The sequence below is a fragment of the Sinohyriopsis cumingii genome, chromosome 2 (genome assembly GCF_028554795.1).
Source record: "Sinohyriopsis cumingii isolate HCF-2022 chromosome 2, ASM2855479v2, whole genome shotgun sequence".
NCBI classification, from domain to species: domain Eukaryota; kingdom Metazoa; phylum Mollusca; class Bivalvia; order Unionida; family Unionidae; genus Sinohyriopsis; species Sinohyriopsis cumingii.
Genome location: NC_142962.1, coordinates 156,969,553 through 156,985,498, shown reverse-complemented (window position 1 = coordinate 156,985,498; position 15,946 = coordinate 156,969,553). Strand labels below are relative to the sequence as shown.

The 15,946-nt window shown below is 36.7% G+C and overlaps 1 protein-coding gene across 1 annotated transcript in view; it reads right to left on the bottom strand.

Annotated features, from left to right (window-relative positions):
• The window catches only part of LOC149806169 (sodium-coupled monocarboxylate transporter 1-like), a 77,016-nt gene that overhangs the window by 24,997 nt on the left and 36,073 nt on the right, over positions 1-15,946 (bottom strand). Inside the window, exons 5-6 of the mRNA XM_089951082.1 lie at positions 2,285-2,439; positions 151-291 (exon numbers count right to left, since the gene is read on the bottom strand). Of these exons, the coding sequence (XP_089807208.1) occupies positions 151-291; positions 2,285-2,439 (296 nt within the window). The remainder of the gene's footprint in view (positions 1-150; positions 292-2,284; positions 2,440-15,946) is intronic.

The following is a 15,946-nucleotide window of genomic DNA, read 5'->3' as shown; positions in this document are numbered from 1 at the left end:
ATCTAAAGAATAACATGAACTAAGGGAAGCATAAGTGTTAGCGGTGGTGGTGATGATGATAATGACTCGCAACTGAACACTGTTAAGAAAGTATATAAATTAATTGTAGCAGTAGAAGTAGTGATAGTGACGGTGCTATTGGTGACTCACATTTGAGCATCCCTTAGAGAACCACATGAGCACGCTCTCTGGACCTGAGATTGATTTACACCATATATAGCAATCCATGTAAATACGCCTCCAATGACAAGGGCCCAAACGCTGTGACGTGTAGCAGGGTCTGGGCTCCAACTGTTGAAAAAGATTTACGATACAAAATTATTGAAAATAAATAGTTGAACACAGGAAAAAAGTTTTCCCCACGATTCTTCAAACTCTGCTTGTAGAACTTTGAAGAGAAAATTCAGATAAGACTTTAAAAGATCCGCCCAAAAGGCAAAAATTAGTGTGGTATGACCTCTGAGTCCGTCGTCTGTCGCGTGTCATCTGGATCCCTTACCAGTTGCTAATTTAAGCTTCTAAGAACAACGCGTTGACTGCTTACGACCGTTTTTGTCAGAAAACATATCGGTTTAAATGCTTTTCATGTTGATACAAACTATATCCATCCATTGGTAAATATGACCTTGTTGCTAAGAAAAATAAATTACTAAAGTAAAATAATTAGCTAAATTTGGCAGAATACGTCCAGTCATCAAATAAGGTTACAATTATTACAAGCAGACAACCATTAAACAACACACTCAGAGAAAATGCTCAACAGAAGTTCATATACCAAAATGTTTGGTGGAAAAAAAATTAAAAACATAAATGGTCTTTCGCTTCCACCAAATCATTTGATTCTTTATCACATATGATCGATGTTAAAAACAGAACATTGTAACAAATGATACTGATTCGGCATAAATCATGGTCACTGTAACTAAACCTTGAAAAACCTTTCAGTGACCTTTCAATGACATTTCACAAAGACCACTCGACAGGCTTTGAACCAAACTGAAACGTAGCATTCAAATATCAGGACATGTCATGCCTTTCCAAATGATGCGAATTTTCTATCGACATTTGCTGTATTTACTAACATGAGTAAATACTTACACCTTTTTCTAAACAAACACTCAAGCAATTTTAGACCAGTTTGGTCCAGGCTTTAACAATGTCCCTCTTCAGTCAAATATAGGATTAATTACTGACATAGGCAATTAAACAAACATTTTATACAGTTTTAAATCAAACTGCTGGCCTGGAGCATTAAGACTGGAGGACTGTCTTCTACAAAAATGAATCGATTTTGCCATCAGATATTACTGCCAATGCTAACAAATGAAAACATTTTAAACACTACTAAAAAGACTCAATATATATAGAAATTTAAAATTTTTAAAATAATCTGTTTCAGAATTAAAAGAATGCAGCCAAATTGTATTAGGATAATCACTGGCATAGAGATATTTAAAATAGATTGCATGGTTAATTAGATCTGGCTGACAGGCAGCTGGTATCAAATTAAGCGATTTCTTATTCACATATCTACCTGGGTCTTTCTTTTATGTGTGTGTTTAATATATAATAGTTACAAAATTTAATTGAAAATATGTATCTTCACTACAATACAAGAGAACAGGATTCAAATTAAATATAGTCTCTGACATCTTTATTGCAATAATTCAGTTCTTCCAAAACAACGAAAAATAAACAACACTTATAATGAGACATGAGAGAGGGGATGCCATTGTGGATCTGAAGGGAAGACCTAATTATATATTGTCCTTTCCTGTATCTACATAAAATCAAAATTCGTTGTTTGGATCCCTGATTACATCAGTAAATATACCCCATATGTTTAAGATCAGTCCGATTTTACCAAACAGGATGTTTTGGCCATTACAAGTAAAAAGAAAATGTGAATGTATTTCTGTTAACAATGAGATCTGATTATCATATACGGCGAACAGCTTAATTCTATAAAAATCTCGGTTCTGTAATACTTCTACAGCAGAAAATAATTTAGAACGTCCTTGCAGTGTTTCTAGTAGCTAGTATTACAGAACTCTCATATGAAGTTAGGGAAGTCCTTGATTCGAACCACGATCGGAATTAAATATTTCTTTCTTTGACACTGGTCGCCTTTGCGGAACCTCTCTCTCTCTCTCTGACACACGCACATACACACAAACACACACACACACACACACACACACACACACACACACACACACACACACACACTCAGAGATATCTCTCTCTCACACACACACACTGGGATACAAAAGCAAGTCCTTACTCTGTTAAAACAGTTCTCCCAGTCTCCTCTGCATACGACCATGCCTGCGACATGCCGCCGACAGATTCCGCACCTTTAACCAAGACGGCAATGAGACCTGCAAACATCATCCCTATTTGAAATGAATCCGTCCATAGTACAGCTTTCATCCCACCCTGAAAGTACAAGCATAAATCCATTATGTCGCTTAAGAATCAACATCGAAGCACGATAGTTTGATTGTTTGGATAATGTAACTGCATTGTGGGCCGTAATTGATCAGAGTGAAAGAAAAATTACATACTAATCACATCAAGGGTCCGACAGATTGTTTTAATAAACGTTTGTGTTTTTGACCCGTTGTTTTCGCTGTTTCTATATTTGTGCGTAACAATGAAACGCAGATGAAACATGGGAAGGGGGTAGGGAAAGAATCAACTGAGGACACATGATAAGAAAAGTAGAGTTTGTTTTCATAATCAATTTTAAAGTAGCAGTTTGATGAAAAGCTGCATTGTCCTTGGTATGTGGTATGGAAGAACATAGATCGATTTTTCACAGCTCTATATCACAATTAATTAAAGATCTTCCCGGATATTTATGGGGCCTTAGAAGCTGGCAGCCATACAAACAATTGGAACATAATTGTTGAAAAAATATTCATCATGAACTTACATTATACAATCATCTTGTTATTACCATGGATACATACTGGGTCATTTACATGGCAGTGTCATACACAGCATTTCTCTTTGTCCCCACTGTAACTTATGGCTTTCAATACAGCTCCCCATTTGTCACGGTCTTGGACTGTCTATTTTGCTTCACTTTAGAACATGCGGATGGTCTTAATTTCGGTTTCCAGGGTTCTTCGTCATATCATGTCTGGTCATCCTCATCTGCTTTGCATTTAGGGTTCTAATCCAGGGTATGGCGAGCGTTCTTGGGCTGGTCTGTCCGCAAGGTATGTGCAATTCATCTCCACTTTCGTTCCTTAAGGGTATCGGATATGGGTTTCTGTTGTGTCTTCAGTCATAACTCCTGGTAAGGGATTCTGTCAGGCCTTTTGATGCACATAATATGTCAGACACGAGTACTTACGAAGACCTGTAGCTTAGTTTCCAAGTTCTTTGTGTCTCTCCAGGCCTCTGTCCCACAGAGCAACACTGATTTAATGTAGGATCTTGGTGATAGTTTTCATGCCTCCATTGCATTTTTCAAAGGGTGCTTCTATCCAATATGACAGATGCTTCTACCTGAACTCTCTCTGTCTCTGTCTCTGTGTCTGTCTGTCTCTCTCTGTCTCTGTCTCTGTCTCTGTCTCTGTCTCTGTCTCTCTCTCTCTGTCTCTCTCTCTCTCTCTCTCTCTCTCTCTCTCTCTATATATATATATATATATATATATATATATATATATATATATATATGTGTGTGTGTGTTTCAAAATTAAAAGAATGCAGCCAAATTGTATTAGGATAATCACTGGCATAAAGATATTTAAAATAGATTGCATATATCATCCCCACCCACCCCATATATATATATATATATATATATATATATATATATATATATATATATATATATATATATATATATATATATATATATATATATATATATGGTGGGTGGGGGTGATATATATGGGCGACCGCCATTTCAGGGACTGATCAGTGAGAGTATAGTTTTGCTACCTGGTCCGTACATGTCCAACCCGGAAATCTTCAAGTTATTCTCTCTGCCTGGAATCTACTGCAGATCTGGCCCTGTCCAAAGTCAGCCATGTGAGAATCTTGCTCGATAAGGATAGTAAATGATTGATTTCCCAGTTCTTACAGTCACTTAGGGTCTCCTTTCTTGGAGATCTTGACAATGTAGCCTTTCATCCACTTTTTAGGCGCTCCTTCTTTGTCCCAAATTTCCTGTAGACGGTTAGTCAAATTGTATGCTGTAACTGTGACATTTACTTTTAAAGGTTTTTGTCTTTGGAGGGATATTGTCAGGGCCAGGTCTGTACCGCTCTTGATTTTCTTCATTGTTTGTATGGTGTCGGTCATGGTGATATTCCTAAAGGTGATGTGCAAACCATGTCTCTCTTCTATAATTGTTGGGTGTTTCACTGTGTAATTCGTATCTACTATTTACCTGCTTACACCAAACTAATCTGTAGTATAATCTGCGTGTGTACATATAATGCCATCCATAATTTAAAGTAAACTATCGGAAATCTTATCACAAGTGATCTGACCCATATATTTACAAGGAACATCTGACTGGCATGTGACGGACATGTTTACATACACATTTGCTTCACAATACATTGCTATCTTTAACTGATTCAAGAGAAACTTGCGGACTTTTACTCCGCTGAGAATATTTATCTTGAATGCTGCCAAACTGACCAAATGTTAACAAATTAATAGCACTGGTCAACAGTGAAATCATTACTGACTTGAAAAGGCCCTAATCTGTAGTATTTTGGTGTGCCGAACACGAATATAACCGTGAAAAATTTGTATTGGCTCTCGTTTTGAAGATATTCATATACCTCATTTTCTATGTTTCACTGTGTAAATTTCTCCAGTAGGACTGCAGCAACATCCGGAATAATGATGTAACATTGCATAATACCATCATGCTCACATCATCCACAGTTGATTGCATCATTTTCTGATGCAACGCAATACTAATGCCATGCGGCTGCTGAAGTAAGTTGACGTCAGCAGTGTACTATACATGTGTAGGCCTATTATACTAATGCCAGGCGGCTGCTGAAGCTGACGTAAGCAGTGTACTATATATAACCCAATCAGATAGGTTCAGCATTTAAAATATTTTAGACGTTGTGCGAGACAGTTCAAGCTACTGTTACATAAAACTTATTATTTTATCCATTTACGTACAATAAAGAACAGTAATGCCTCGAAAGTGTGTTAATACCGCGGACAATTTTTGCTATATTTGTGGGGAAGTGACATTTGCCAACCAGAAGAAAAGTATCAATTCTCAAGTGAAGAAGGCATATCATCTTTACTTCGGATGCAAGGTTGGTGACCAAGACAAGCCTTGGGCTCCGCATATATGCTGTGCTACATGTACAACACAGCTTTCACAGTGGTTGAATTGCAAAAGGTCATCAATGCCGTTTGCAGTCCCAATGGTGTGGAGAGAGCCAAGCAACCACCTAAATGACTGTTACTTCTGCTTGGTTCCTCCTCTTTCCGGCGGAATAACGAAGTGAAAGAAGTCGAGAATAGTCTACCCAAACATTCCGTCTGCATTGAGACCAGTTCCACATGGTGAGGGACTTCCTATTCCAGAACCTCCAGCAGAATATTCTCTTGATTCATCTGACGAAGACAAAGGTGAGTCGACCTGTTCTTCTCCTGGTCCATCAGCATGCAGTGATCCAGATTTTCACTGTGGTGCATCATCAACCCCACACAGAATAACACAGGAAGAACTAAATGACCTGATTCGTGATTTGGACTTATCAAAGAACAAGGCAGAATTGCTAGGATCAAGACTCCAACAATGGAATCTTCTAGAAGAAGATGTCACAATTACTGCATATCGAAAGCGCCACCAGCAATTGGAGCCTTTCTTCAGAAAGGAAAGTAATCTGATATTCTGTTCCGATATTGAGGGCCTCATGAATGCTTTAAAAATCACTCATGACCCACAAGAATGGAGACTATTTGTGGACTCTTCGAAACTGAGTCTCAAGGCTGTGCTTTTGCACAATGGAAACATTCTTCCATCTATTCCAGTAGCGTATGCTGTCCACATGAAAGAGACATACGATAACTTAAGGCAGCTACTGAATTCCATTGAGTATAACAAGTACAGCTGGCACCTCTGTGGTGATTTGAAGGTAGTTGCCCTTTTAATGGGACTGCAGCAAGGATATACAAAATACATGTGTTTCTTATGCGAGTGGGATAGCCGAGCAAGGGAAATGCACTACATGAGGAAGGAATGGACTCACAGGCAGAATGTAGCCATTGGAGAGAAGAATATCCAACACCCAGCTCTGGTTGAGGCTCAGAAAATCTTGCTACCACCCCTTCACATCAAACTAGGTTTGATGAAGAACTTCGTGAAAGCCATTGACCGGACTTTGCCAGCATTCCGATACCTGCATGAAAAATTCCCTCGACTCAGCGAAGCAAAGATTAAATAGGGAGTTTTTGTGGGTCCTCAGATTCGAGAGCTTTTCAAAGATGACCGGTTCAACAACTTGCTGGAAGGTGACGCGAAACAAGCATGGAATGCTTTTCGCCTAGTTTCTACAAACTTCCTCGGAAATGTTAGGGCAGAAAACTATAAGGAACTAGTAGAAGACATGTTGATGAAGTATAAGAAACTTGGCTGCAATATGTCTCTAAAGATTCACTTCCTTCATTCCCATTTGGATTTCTTTCCTAGCAACTGTGGTATTGTTAGTGATGAACACGGCGAACGTTTTCATCAAGATATCGCAACAATGGAACAAAGATACCAGGGAAAATGGTCCACTACAATGCTGGCTGACTACTGCTGGACACTCCTCAGAGATGCTCCCGAACAGCTGTACAAGAGACAGGCGAAGAAATCTAAGATGTAGTCAATGACTTGATTTTTTATAGGTAGGCTATTACAGTTGACCTTTTACTATTGGAATGCATTTCGTTATGTAAACATTAATTTCTTGCAGATTACAAAAAAACTAGAGCCAATTTTGCAATTTGACTGTCATATTCGTGTTCAGCACATAAAAATTGATAAGAATTGACTAATTTTATTTCAGTAACATGACTTTTGTAAAAATTTGTTGTCCAGTGTAGTCGAACGATTTGCGGATCATGTTTAATAACTCGTTTTGAATATAGTATCTGACAAAATTCCAATGGTGGGGGCAATATAAATGAATTGTGTCCCAGCGGCATGGGGCTTTTCGTTGATAATAACATTTGTAACAAGCTTATTTATTTTACGTAAATTGAACGACAAAATTCGATCAGCTTATATTGATTATTCCAAACAACCACTTGTGCGATTTCTTTAGCGCAAAGGAGGAAACCAATAACCTAATCAAAGAAATCTCACTCTTTTCTGAAGAAAACAAAAACACATGTAAAATTACGCCATTGATGAATACATTGAAAAACAACTCGAAGTTTAGGAAGTAGGGAAGGCACAAGACTAATCTGACGTGTGTACAAGCCTCAGCGTTTTGAGAAAATTTACATAGACAAACATGACTTTCACCTACTTGGACTGGCATTTAATTCTGATCAGTATATTGAGAAAATGATGTAATCTCTAAAGCAGAGATCTGATGAAAATATCTGCTTCCGTGTGCTGGAGGAATATACACTTGAAATAGAAAAAAGTACACTAATATATCTGTTCATAAAAAGGTAAATTTTCACGGAGTAGATATTACAATGTTCTGAAAGCACACCTATAAAATTATAAAATGTAAACAAGGAAAAATGTATAAACGTTATTGGATTCAATTACTTTACTTCTCAAGTTCAGATGTGAAAATAACAGTGTAGAGCTAGCAATCTTCTATAAGACTGCACATCAGACTAGAATGTCAACTCTCAAATTCAAATGATCCCCTAAAAATTCCGCAGGATAATATACCTGACGTTTTGTAACAAGGAATACCAGATGGAAAAATCAGGGTAATACATTTGTAAATTTGTGACCATGGGCATATATACGATATTCAAGATCGGAAATGTCTAATTTATGCACATTCCACGAATAACTTCCGGTGGGTTATTTCCGATTTCGAAAGTAAAGGCCGAGATATGTTCCCATTGGTTCGTTGGTTTCCTTCCCTTCTCAGGTGTTTTTTAAATATTGAGGACCACTGGTAACCGGACGCGAACCTTGAACCGCGGATATATTCGTTTGAAGTAAGTAACAAGGTTTATTACATAGAGCCCATTCTCCTGCCAAACAAAAGAGGAAATTATGTATAAGTTACGTTATTTATTAAGGTCATTTTAAATTTGAAAGGTTCTAATAAATCTGCAGCCAGTGACCACGCACTTTGAAGACCATTTTCTGGGCACCGAATTAGGTTAGTAGAAATAATAAAGATACGCTTGGACATCATGACGTCACGCAACCTCAAATAAAAATGCAGTCCTTTTCAATGAGCTAATCGGAGTTTAGATAACACATTGCATGGGATATCTTTTCATCTTTTCAACAAATAGACACAAAATTGTTTCTTATCTCAATTTCAAAACATAGGATGATTAAAAAACACCTTGGTTTTATTAAATCTGCTTGCAGTCCCAGGATTAGGTCTGCCAGAGGTACGAATGGACAACTATCTTGAAATGTTAGCGAATCTGATCAATACGAAACAAAACGAGGTGGTGCAAATTGCCGCCCTCCAACTGACATCTGTTACTTATCAGTTTTAACAGACATTGTGCTTTGCTTAATACCATATGATAACAATTTGCCACGGCACGATAATAAACACATAGTGCACCTGAGTATCAGCTCAAATACAAACGGCAAATGTAATAAAACTGAAGATGGCAAATTTATCAGTTATTAATAACATTGCTTCCTCGTTTCGGCTAACGAACATCTATTTTTTTAATGAATATTCATCATTCAGTTTTAACTCCAAACGGTACAAGTTTGTTTGATATCTTAACATCATGCCAACTTTAAAAAATCAAAACAGATTATAGTCCTTACAAATATCAAATATAAATAATTGTTTTTCTACTGTTAGTGAATTGACTATTAGGGCCTTGATTGTAAGAAAAGAATACCTTTTAGAGCAAAAAAAAGAAAAACGTACAATGGACGGGATTGAACCGGGGACTTCAGAGTTGCAGGAAGCGGGTGTATCGGTTTTGCGTTTTCAGGAAAAAATAGATTATTTTTATGAATTAACGTAATCATATTACAACTATCATAAATAGTCAGCGATTTTCATTAAATAATCGTCAAACCAGCTGTAATAGCATTCTTTTTATGAGGCATCGGAAATGTATGTACATGTCCCAAAACAAACCTTTCCATTTGTAAAGACGCCTCTCTCTCTCTCTTACTCTTATTCAAAAATATATTAGTGCCTTATATCTTTTGCAAGAACACGTTCATTTATTACAAAAGCAATAGCTAGTAGTGGATGGTTGTTTGCAAATAACTGAAAGGTCTCAAAGCGAATCAATAAATTTACTGATTTTCTTAATTTTATTTCCTTGTCAGGTATCCCTGTTGCGGATGGTTAATTACTCAGCTGTTTAATAACAAAAAAGCTCTAATGGAAGAACTTTTCTAACAAAATATTACAAAATTTTATGAATAATGTATCCTCTCTAATATTACAGAATTTTATGGATAACGTATCTTCTCTAATACGACAATGAATAGATAATGTATCCTCTCTAATATGACAATGAATAGATAATGTATCCATTCTAATATGACAATGAATATATAATGTATACTCTCTAATATTACAAAGAATGGATAATGTATCCTCTCTAATACGACAATGAATGGAAAATGTATCCTCTCTAATATTACAATGAATGGATAATGTATCCTCTCTAATATGACAATGAATAGATAACGTATCCTCTATAATATTACAATGAATGGATAATGTTTCTTCTCTAATATTACAATGAATGGATAATGTATCCTCTCTAATACTACAGACAATGGATAATGTTGTCCTCTCTAATATTACAATGAATGGATAATGTATTGTCTCTAAGATGACAATGAATAGATAATATATCCTCTCTAATATTACAATGAATGGATAATGTATCCTCTCAAATATGACAATGAATGGATAATGTATCCTCTCTAATATGACAATGAATGGATAATATATCCTCTCTAATACGACAATGAATAGATATTGTATCCTCTCTAACATTACAATGAATTGATAATGTATCCTCTCTAATACGACAATGAATAGATAATGTATCCTCTCTAATACGACAATCAATGGATAATATATCCTCTCTAATACGAAAATTAATGGATAATGTATCTTCTCTAATATTACAATGAATGGATAATGTATCCTCTCTAATACGACAATGGATGGATAATATATAATCTCTAATACGACAATGAACAGATAATGTATCCTCTCTAATATTACAATGAATGGATAATGTATCCTCTCTAATATTATAATGAATGAATAATGTATCCTCTCTAATATTATAATGCATGGATAATATATCCTCTCTAATACTACAACGAATGAATAATGTATCCTCTCTAATACGGCAATGAATGGATAATGTATTCTCTCTAACATAACAATGAATGGATAATATATCCTCTCTAATACGACAATGGATGGATAATATATAATCTCTAATACGATAATGAATAGATAATGTATCCTCTCTAATATTACAATGAATGGATAATGTGTCCTCTCTAATATTATAATGAATGGATAATGTATCCTCTCTAATATTACAACGAATGAATAATGTATCCTCTCTAATTGGCAATGAATGGATAGTGTATCCTCTCTAATACGACAATGAATGGATAATGTATCCTCTCAAATATTGCAACGAATGGATAATGTATCCTCTCTAATATTCCAATGAATGGACTATGTATCTCTCTAATATGACAATGAATAGATAATGTATCCTCTCTAATATTACAATGAATGGATAATGTATCCTCTCTAATATTACAATGCATGGATAATCTCTAATAAGACAATTAATGGATGATGTACCCTCTTTAATACGACAATGAATGGATAATGTATCGTCTCTAATATGACAATGAATAGATATTGTATCCTCTCTAATACGACAATGAATGGATAATGTATCCCCTCTAATATTACAATGAATGGATAATGTATCCTCTAATACGACAATGAATGGATAATGTATCCTCTCTAATACGACAATGAATGGATAATGCATCCTCTCTAATACGACAATGATTGGATAATGTATCCTCACTAATACGACAATGAATGGATAATGTATCCTCTCTAATATTACAATGAATGGATAATGTATCCTCTCTAATACGACAGTGAATGGATAATGTATCCTATCTAATACGACAGTGAATGGATAATGTATCCTCTCTAATATTACAATGAATGGATAATGTATCCTCTCTAATACGACAATGAATGGATAATGTATCCTCTCTAATACGACAATGAATGGATAATGTATACTCTCTAATATTTTAATGAATGGATAATGTATCCTCTTTAATACGACAATGAATGGATAATGTATCCTCTCTATTATGACAATGAATGGATAATGTATCCTCTCTAATTCGACAATGAATGGATAATGTATCCCCTCTAATATGACAATGAATACATAATGTATCCTCTCTAATATGACAATGAAACGTTATGTCAGATCTATTGTGAAGGTCAATATATAAGCGTGACGATGCATCAAAATGACTCATGATAGATCGCGTATCCTTAAGACTTAAAATCTATGCTTGTTTTCAATTGTCCTTTCACCACTACAATATAATCCTTTTTGTGTTAGGTTTCGACTATGCAGGTAAATATATAGGCGATACGGTGCATCAAATTGGTCGTTTTCAGTTTTGTCGAGACCTTAACATAATCATTTAGTTTGTATTCTACAATAAATATTGCATGATGTATAAAAAAATTGGGGTGGGGGTGGGGGGTGAGGAGGGCTTAAAAATAAAACGAATTGGGTTTTGGTAAATGTTGATCACTTTCCATGTTACCATCGGCACCATGTAATAGTCATGCAAATGAATCTAGTTGGAAATAAATTTCAAACCGAAAGGGCATTATTGACGCTGAATTATAGGACAGAACAGAAAATAACCTTAATTTCCATCTTGATAATAAATTGACATCCGAGGACGTGTAATATTTGTGTGCTTACAGAAACTGCATTTTTAAGACAATGCGAATGCCTAATTATCTTAGGACATGCGTATTAGCAACATTTTACAACTGTTTCCCTGTAATTACATTAGGATTGATAAAAAGTGGCTTTGAAGATATAAATTATTCTGTTCGCTGAAGAAGTAGATTTAGAAAAGCTGATGAAATTCATCTCCAATTTCATCTGTGATGTATGGTGGGAAAATCTGTCGTTTCTTTCATTATTTTTTTCATCTTCCATTTTGTATTAGTAACGCACAGTCTGGGTATGTCATCTTCACTGCAGTAATATAATACAAACAAAAATGTTCTTCTGTGATCCTGTCCTATGTCATTTATTTCAAACGGTAAACTTCTCTTTGTGTTTCCAGTTCACGTTTTATTGGGAGAAACCGAAGTATGAATTTTTTAATCCTCCTTTCGATGGCCTAGTTGTGTCCTGTATCGAAGGAAAAATGAAAGGACAACCCAAGCACATGGATAATTTACTAACAGGTAGTAATAAATGAATCTTGCGACCAATGCAAACAATATGTGTGGGTATCGTATCATTCCGTTAACATTTCGAAGAAACATGAAATGCAAGCAGGAAGGAAATTCCTATGCACTGAAGTTTCCATTTTCCATCTATTGTGCTGTGGACTTAAGTAAGCAGGGTTTAGATACAAGACTGCATTGTGACTTGGGTACTGTTATTGAGTGAGTAGGGAGGTAGCATAAATTGTACTAATTCATCAACCTGTATGGGCATGTCAGATGCTTTGCTGTAATATAATTGCACCCCATCCACCTCAAACCAAAAAGCAAAATTCAAAAACAAAAACATTCAAGCAAAAAAAGCAACCACAAAATACAGAACGGAAACCAAAAGATACACCACCCCAATAAAGGAAGACAAAATGAAAGCGGTAAAGAAGTTTTTTGACGCACTGAATGAAGTAAATGGCTCCTCATCATCATTATCATTTCTTCTACCCAGTGCGAATGAGAACAAACTGTTCACTGATAAAGAGAAGATTCTTGAACGGTGGGCTGAGAACTTCAGATGCATCCTGAACCGACCAGCATCCATCAGTGATCAAGCAATTGATCGTCTGCCCCAAGTGACATTTAATGAATCACTGATAGACCCACCAACAGTTAGAGACTCCGAAAGCTCTCTAGATGCAAAGCTCCTAGCTCAGTCCCAAACTCAGCAGAGCTATAAAAGGAGAGCGGTGAAGCTCTGGCTTCAAAGCTCCATCAGTTGTTTCAGCCCATGTGGCAAAAAAATATATGATCCGACGGGAATTCAATAACGCTACTATGATAAAACTGTATAAGCGTAAAGTAAATCATCTGGTCTGTGACAAGCAACGAGGTATATCTTTGCTCTCCATAACAGTGAAAATACTCGCCAGGATTCTCTTCACTCGTCTAATACCACACTTTGACCAAGGTATCCTACCAGAAAGCTAGTGTAGATTCTGGAATAAGCGTGGAACCTTCGACATGGCGTTTTCTGCTAGGCGGTTACAAGACAAGAGCCAGGAGCAAAATGCTGACCTTTTCAACAGCTATGTCGACCTGACCAAAGCTTTCGGCACTGTATGTAGAAAGAGCCTGTGAAAGATCATAGCCAAGTAAGGATGCACAATGAAATGCATCACAATGGTGCTGCGAATCCACGACGGCATGGAAGTTAGAGTCCGGGACAATAGTGAGACGTATTTGTCCTTTCCTGTCTCAAATGGAGTAAAGCAAGGATGTGTACTGGCGCCAACACTTTTCAGTCTCATGTTCTCAGCCATACTCACTTATGCCTTCAGAGAAGGTTACGTGGGAATCGACACCAGATACCAAATAGGTTGCAAACTTTTCAACCTCAGGAGGCTTCAAGCAAAAACCAAAGTCACGACCGACTTACTATTTACTGATGAATGCGTCCTCAGCTCTGGCTCTGACACTGACATGCAACGAAGCGTCGACATGTTTTCTGTAGCTTGCACAAATTTCGGCTTTACGATCAACACAAAGAAGACTGAAGTAATGTATCAGCCAGCCCCAAGAGAACTGTATGCTGAGCTTAACATCAAAGTCAAAGGCCAGCGCAGCCTTCGGCAGACTATTCTCCAATGTCTGGAACAGAAGAGATATCAGACTACAGACAACGCTGAAGGTATACAGAACGATAGTACTCCTTACGCTGTTATACACCTGCGAAACCTGAACAGTGTACCAGCGCCATGCAAAGAAGGTGATCCACGTACACATAACCTGCCTCAAGAGACTCCTCAACATCAAGTGACAAGACAGGATCCCTGTTGCTGAGGCCCTTCCCCAAGCAAGCATGCCCAGTATCTACACTATCCTGATGCAATCACAGCTGCGATAGACAGGCCATGTAGTTCGCATGCCACACCTCTGGCTACCCCCCCCCCCAACCATCTTTTGAACAAGGAAAACACAACAAAAGAGGCCAGAGAAAACGATAGAAGACGTCACTGAAGAATTTCAGCATTAGCTATGACACGTGGGAGCAGATTGCCTTGGACAGGGCGTATAGCGCTCCTCCATCGGTTAAAGTGCTGCAGCTCGCAAGGCCAACAGGACAGCCGCAGGAGAACAATAGGGACAGGCCAGGAAATTCCAAGCCATTAACCTCACGAACTGCATTGCTGCCATCCTCTGTCCACAATGCCATAAAACATTCAGGGCGCATCATCCTCATCAGCCAACTGCGTACCCCCAGACCATTCGTTCCCGCTATAACACTGGATGACTAAAGTGGTCCTCATCGACTCGATGGATGAACTTGCTCGCACATTATTAACCCTTTCTTTCAGGGTCCTAGCTAGGGGTCAGAGATTTAGTTATTTCTGAATATATGAGATTTTCATTACTTTTATTCCTTATCTGCTTCAGGGTTTGTGGTATTCTATGTCTCTCTATCCTTCATCATGATGGGATTCGTTCATCACTTTTTAATTCAAACCAGAGTTCCATGTTCACGGTTTCAGGAGAAAGTATATAGCACAGTTTATAATAGGTTTGTGTTTGCAGGAAATATATATAATTCTCAGTTTGTTTTCGTTTCCATTCAATACACGTAATTGTCTATAAGCACTGTTCTTAATGTTATATTTTAAAAATTTTGTTCAAGTTAGACTAGATCATTTGTCTAATTTAGTTTATATGTACACACAGTTTTCGAAAGACTTTGCTATCAGACCAAAATATGGCCCTGGTCTAAATTAGTTGAATTATTTGAAACATCAGTACAACCGTCGTAAATTTAAATCCCCGGTACATTTCGCTAAATACTGTTTCTTAAAATATTTTATACCGTAATGCTGCACATATACTAACGACTTAAATACTTTAATGCACGAATATGGCTTTATACAATTGGCAGAAATTGTGGCATAGAAAAAGAAAATAAACGAATGAAAAAAATCAAAATTTCCGTTAAACAAACTTGAATCTGTATTTGTTGATTGTTTCTAATTTAAAGTCCACCTCTACTGTCCGACGCAGTTTATTCTAATTTTGTAAATGCTTTAAATGATGGGAAAAAAATCAACAGGAGCCTAATAATAGTAGTAACCCTAGTCACGTGGTCATTTTAACGCTTTTATTATGTTTCCTTTTGAAAAAAAATATTTATTTTGATTAATCTGTTACTGTTCTACTTATATTTGTACAGCTGTGCGTCGATTATTGTTCAATAAAATGGCAAACGGCATTTCAAGATCCTTTGTAGACCCAGATTGTCA